The sequence below is a fragment of the Postia placenta genome (assembly GCF_002117355.1).
Source record: "Postia placenta MAD-698-R-SB12 unplaced genomic scaffold POSPLAscaffold_12, whole genome shotgun sequence".
Classification (NCBI taxonomy): Eukaryota; Fungi; Basidiomycota; class Agaricomycetes; order Polyporales; family Adustoporiaceae; genus Rhodonia; species Rhodonia placenta.
In genome coordinates, this window is record NW_020169843.1 from 868,759 (window position 1) to 874,152 (window position 5,394).

The 5,394-nt window shown below is 53.6% G+C and overlaps 3 protein-coding genes across 3 annotated transcripts; all 3 read right to left on the reverse strand.

Moving 5' to 3' along the window:
- Window positions 1-1,445: 1,445 nt before the first annotated feature.
- On the reverse strand, window positions 1,446-3,147 carry POSPLADRAFT_1059663 (hypothetical protein; the record flags this gene model as incomplete). The annotated part of the gene is made up of 3 exons (XM_024481182.1): window positions 1,446-2,885; window positions 2,945-3,036; window positions 3,141-3,147. 3 exons carry the CDS (start codon window positions 3,145-3,147, stop codon window positions 1,446-1,448), a joined length of 1,539 nt encoding a protein of 512 aa, XP_024336270.1.
- A 175-nt stretch (window positions 3,148-3,322) lies between these two features.
- On the reverse strand, window positions 3,323-4,666 carry POSPLADRAFT_1059664 (hypothetical protein; the record flags this gene model as incomplete). Its single annotated transcript, XM_024481183.1, has 1 exon — window positions 3,323-4,666. One exon carries the CDS (start codon window positions 4,664-4,666, stop codon window positions 3,323-3,325), a length of 1,344 nt encoding a protein of 447 aa, XP_024336271.1.
- Window positions 4,667-4,793: 127 nt separating this feature from the next.
- POSPLADRAFT_1150734 (hypothetical protein) lies at window positions 4,794-5,393 on the reverse strand (the record flags this gene model as incomplete). Its single annotated transcript, XM_024486452.1, has 1 exon — window positions 4,794-5,393. A coding segment is annotated over one exon (600 nt), but the record flags the coding sequence as incomplete, so codon positions are not given.
- Between the last annotated feature and the right edge of the window lies 1 nt (window position 5,394).

Consider the following 5,394-nt stretch of genomic DNA (forward strand, 5'->3'; position numbering starts at 1 on the left):
CGAAGGGCGAATGTACCCTTTACTCAGGTTCTCCTCGAGGAACTTGTCGAGTTCCTTTCGTTGCTGCGGGTTGAGCGGATAGACCTGTTGCTTCATGTCCGCGAAGCCCTCCTTGAGGTTGATTTCGTGGTCATATTCGGTGTGGTCTGGAAGTCGCGCAGCGGTGCCTTTGTCGAAGACGGGGAGGAGATCGTGTAGGTAGGATGGTACCATCTGTGGTAGCGTTTTTTCTGTCTTGCCTTGGGCGTTCGAGGCTGCAAGTTCGGTGGAAGTGGTGACGCGCCTAATGTCGTGGTGGATCTTCCAAATCATGCCGTTGTGAAGTCGTTTGTAGCCAGATGAAAGTTCAGGGAGTCGCTCCTTGAGCGGCACGTCCCTTACTGCCAGGGGTTCCTGTTTCTCATACTTGGTGATCATCGGCGTTCCAGATAAGTAGGAAATGATGAACTCATCATCGTCGATGTCCTCCGCTTGTTCCTCGATGGACGCAATACCCGTTGACCCAAACCCATCCTCCCCGCGTTCCGTTTCGTCAATGCAGTCGGTTAGCGTTACTGGTGGAGTGCTCATCCTTTCAAGGATGAGCTGGGCAACTCGGTCGCCAGTTTTGACGGTGAATGGGAGGTCTGAGTTATTGACCAGCAGGACTGAGACCTTGCCTCGGTAATCGGAGTCGATTACTCCTGCAGCGACATCGATTTCTTTTAGCGCTAGACCAGACCGAGGTGCGATTCTTCCGTAGTGTCCTTTGGGGATAGCCATGATAAGATCAGTGCCAACCAGGCCTCGTCGTCGGGCAGGGATGATGAGTTGATGCGCAGCAGAGATGTCATATCCTGCTGCGCCGCTAGTCTTTCGTTCGGGAAGGGTTGCGTGCTTCGAGGTGGAGATGACGACGAATTCGTCCTCCGTTGGTTCTGGGAGTGGGGTAGTTACGGCCTTCTTCAGTTCTAGCCGAGCCACTCGCCTTTGGTACAGGTCCATCTTCCAGGCCCTGGTCTCGTCTTTCGTCCACCGGTGGTTTAGCTCAACTCGTCCGGTCTTCCAGTCTATCTTGGGGTTTTCGAGCTTGAGCCAAGTGTGGCCAAAGATGATGTCTTCCTTGCCGATGCTGGCAACGTAGGCTTTGACAAATCGGGGTTCTCCGCTTATCTTGTAAGATAAGAGAGCTCTTCGCGTGATGAGTGCTTCTTTGTTCGGGGTTCCATCCACGTTGAAGACGGGGATGGGTCGGGGGAGAGGTTCTGTCCGAAGTCGATGCTCTCGGACGAATCTTGGGCTGATGAAGATTCCTGTTGCGCCGCTATCGATGAAAGCGCGCGCCTCGACGTCTTTTCGTCCCACAGTAATCGGAATGTGCAGAGCGCGTTCATTTCGGACTACTAGAATTACACGGGACAGTGAAACGGATACGGGCAGTGGTTGCGTCGGCTCACCCTGCCCCTTCAAAAATCCTCCATCGTAAGTTCTTCATACAGCTCCCGCTTCTCGTCAGCGGAGAGTGCCTTGATTCTGGCACGGAAGTCGTCCTTCCCAGATCCTCCCTGGTTCGGCCTCCCACCCCCTTGTCGTGTGGCCGCTTTCTTGCGGCAATCCTTGGCGCTGTGGCCCTTGATGTGGCAGTAAAAGCACAGGTTTCCGTCCCTGTGGAGCTTCCGATCGGCCTCATTAAGAACGGCTCCTAGTTCCCATTTCCTTCCTCCCGATGTAGAGGCAAAGGTTGCCGCGACTGCAGCGGCGTCGATATCCATTGGCTCGCCATAGTCCCTGGTGTCTGTGACGGTGAGGGCCCCTTGTTCGGCGGCATCGGCGTTTCGGACTTCGTCGTACCAGGCTTTCATGGTGCTGGGTCGGTCTCTAGCGACCCTGGTTGCGAGAGAGACGTAGAGCTCCTTCGGAAGTCCTTTGACGAAGTTGGCGTGGAGAGTGTGGTAGTCGTTCTCGGTGCGGTTGACGCCATTGACTTCGGCGTCCTTGAGCTGGGCTTTCGACGCTAGCTGCTCAAAGCGGGTGACGTAGTTTCCGAGGGAGAGCGCCGTCTTCTTGTTCTTCTGTCGTTCGGGCAGCTTCATCAGGATTTGGTGCGCCTTGATTCGCGTTCCGTGCTCAGGAAACGCTTCCTCAAGGGCAGTGGCGAAGGCTGCCCAATCGGGATAGACCTGGACTCCCCCTGCCGACTTCTCGTAGTATGCGTCTGCCCATGTCTTCCCTAGGTCCTTCTCCATCAACGCTACAGTGAAGGCGATCTTTGCTTCATCGCTGAGTCGGGTGTTGTTGGTGGCGACGAAGTAGGAGAGGACGCATTGGATGAAGCATCTGAGGTCCTCTACCTTCCCGCTGAAGGGTTCAGGAGCAGGGATGTCAAGGCGAAGGGGTCGGTTGGCAGTTGATTGTTGGGATTGGTATGCTGCGAGGGCAACAGCGATGCGCTGATCGATGTCTGCTTGAGTGAACGTTGCCATAGGGACTTCAACCGGTGCGTTGGTTGGTGCAGGTGGAGCTGGTGGTAGTTCTGGAGCCTCGATGGGAACGTACTGAACGTCCGGGAGCTCAAACGGTTGTTCGTTAACAGGTGACTGTAGGTTCTCTGTTGTTTGTGCTGGTTCGACGTTGATTCGTAGGATGGCGAATACGTCTTCTGGGTGAGCGGGAGGGTGTCTCTGGTAATAGCTGACAAGCTGTTGATGGGCGACGATCTGCGGGTTGGAACCTTCTGCGCGAACCCAGGAGCCGCCTCGAGGATAGATGGGAGTCCTTCTTGTGGTGGTGACGAAGCAACGGTCTGCTCGGTCGTATTGGAGAAGGGGAGATCCTGCGAGGGCTGGTAGTCCCAAGGGAACCGGGTTTACTGCGTTGTTCGACGTGATGGTGGATGAGTTGTTCGACTAGGTGAAACTAGGAACGTAGCTTAGAAAGTTCGACCTTTTGATACAACAGTCTATACTCCTATATCGATGCCTGACTCGTAGACGACGAGCGAGGACTTATGGACAGTGCGTCGTCCTGAAGATCGAGCGAGGAAGTCGAGAATGACCACTACCCCAAGCGAAGAGGAGCAGAGACTTGAATGAATAACCAGGTCGAACTTAGGGTTCGACCGACTGATGGTACAACTACTTATACAAGTACTGACTACGCACGGACCATCGTGTCTATGTGGTCGTGTTAGTGAAGAAAGAAACGTAGTGGTACGATACCAGGCACGAAGTGCGCACGGACCCCATTATGTAAGCTACATAATGTTCAACCTGCGGGTGAGCGCTAAGACAGGCGCCAGTATGGGCGCTAGTAGTACAAGGAATAGAACGGAAAGACAAATGTTTCATGCGGTGGGTTCTGTCTTTGCAGACAGCTGGGGTTCATCCTTTCCAGCCAGAGTCGATTCCTCGACGTTCGCAATCTCCTCGATTCTCGCAGTGTTGGCGCTCATGGCTTTCGTGGACGGGGGCGTGTTGTCCTCGCTATCCGTAAGCTCGACTTGAATAACCCGCGTTTTCTTAGCCTTCTTGGCCGCGGGGTTACCACTTCCTCCTTGCGCCTTCCTAGCGCCATCCCCTTGGGTATTCGGCCGCTTGTCCGCATTTTTGGCCAACTTGTAGCAATCATCTGTGTTATGAGTCTTCGACTTGCAGATGACGCAATACTTCTTTGCCTCTGTCGAGGCGGCCTCAGCGTCCTTTGCCTTGCCTTTGCCTTTACCCTTCGATTTCGACTTTTCAGCCGAATTGATGTCCATGGGAACAGCGCCGCCGTTATCCGAGCCACTGGTTTTGAATACCGAGCCTCGTGCCTTCTCCGGGTTGACGATCTTGTTGATGTTGAGCAAGATGTCGAGGAACAACGTCCAATCCTTTGGCAAGGTGGACTCATCCTTTCCGGCCAACACCAACCGCATGTCATGAGGTATAACCTCCTGAAGTTTGTCGATGAGGAGACTATCGTCATACTCCGTGAGACGTCCAAGGGTGCGGAACCTCTCAGCGTACTTCATGAAGTCCTTTGAGGCCAGATCCTTATTGATGAACAGCGCTGTGATCTCCTTCTTTGCACCCTCCTTGTCGTCACGTTGCCCGTATATCTGGGCCAGTTCCGCCACAAATGCCTTCCAGGTGCCCAGATCCTTTCCTTCCCGCATTTTCACATAGTAGCTCTTCATGTACTGATGAGCTGGTCCTTGCAGCTTCGAGAGGGCCGTGACGATTCGCTGTTTGTCGGTGGCCACTCCCTCATGCTCGCACCACAGTACGATCAGGTCCAGCCATTCCTCAAGCTTGGTCTTATCCTCACTGCCCTTGAAGGCCGGAGGTTCCCCAATCTTAGGTTGACGGGAATGACCGCTACCCGTTGACGCAGGTAGCGCATCGACTTGTCGCTTGTAGGAATCGACTAGCGCCTGCTGATTCTGGACCGTGATATGCAGAGATTCAACCTCTCGAAGGAGGCTTTGAAGGTATCCGTTGTAGTGTCTGCTTATTTCTAAGGTCAGGCGACCAATCCAGTCTCTGACTCGTCCAGTGGTCGATTCTGCAGCATTCGCAGTAACCGTTTGCAGCAGAGCTGCTTGTTCGTCAGAGACGTTCACATTCTGGAAGATTGCATTGCGCCACTCTTCTTCCGTGGTGATAGCGAATGCTTCGGTCGGAACGAAGGGGATGTATGGGGCCATTTCTTATTGTAGTGATTAGCCCGTATTCACTTATGATTGAAAGAAAAAAGGGAAGCGAAGGAGATCTCCTCCTCATGCCATATAAGCCAATTATGCCAGAAAAGATTGCCAATCTTTATTCCACTATCTACACTTCGTACTTGAAGGTGATGTTTAGGCTAGCCAACTCATTACAAATCTCCGGCAGGTGACTGCTTAAGTCTTCAAAGGAGACATGCCCGATCCTTTTCAGGTCGCGCTTGATAACTCTCCAGTGCCTGTTGGTAAGCCGGTGCGCCTTCTTCTCCAGCCCATGATACAACTCGTCGAACCCATTGCCCATCCTCCTGACTTTCGCCACAACTTCCGGCTCCAAGTTTCCTTCTTCCTTTTCCATCCGAGCGAACACTGGCTCCAGCCTGTCGGCTGTAGCGGCAAACATCTCGTTGTACTCGGATGTGCGCAGCAGAATCTTTGTGCGCTGGAAGTGAATGTCGGGGAGCGGCTTGGGTGGTTCGTATTTGTAGGAGGGTCCCGCCTGCATATCGATGCGATCGATGAGAGGGGGAGCAGGGTCGGAGATACGATCGAGCAACTGTTGCTTCTTGAAGAGATGCGCGCGAAGTGCAAGCTCCTTGATGTCGTGTTTCGCTTTTTCAGCGCGTTCAGGGTTGAAAGGGCGGCGAATGAGTGGCTTGATGGTGGGGCGTACAATTCGGCGAGGTTTGCCAACGTCATCGAACTTGTGC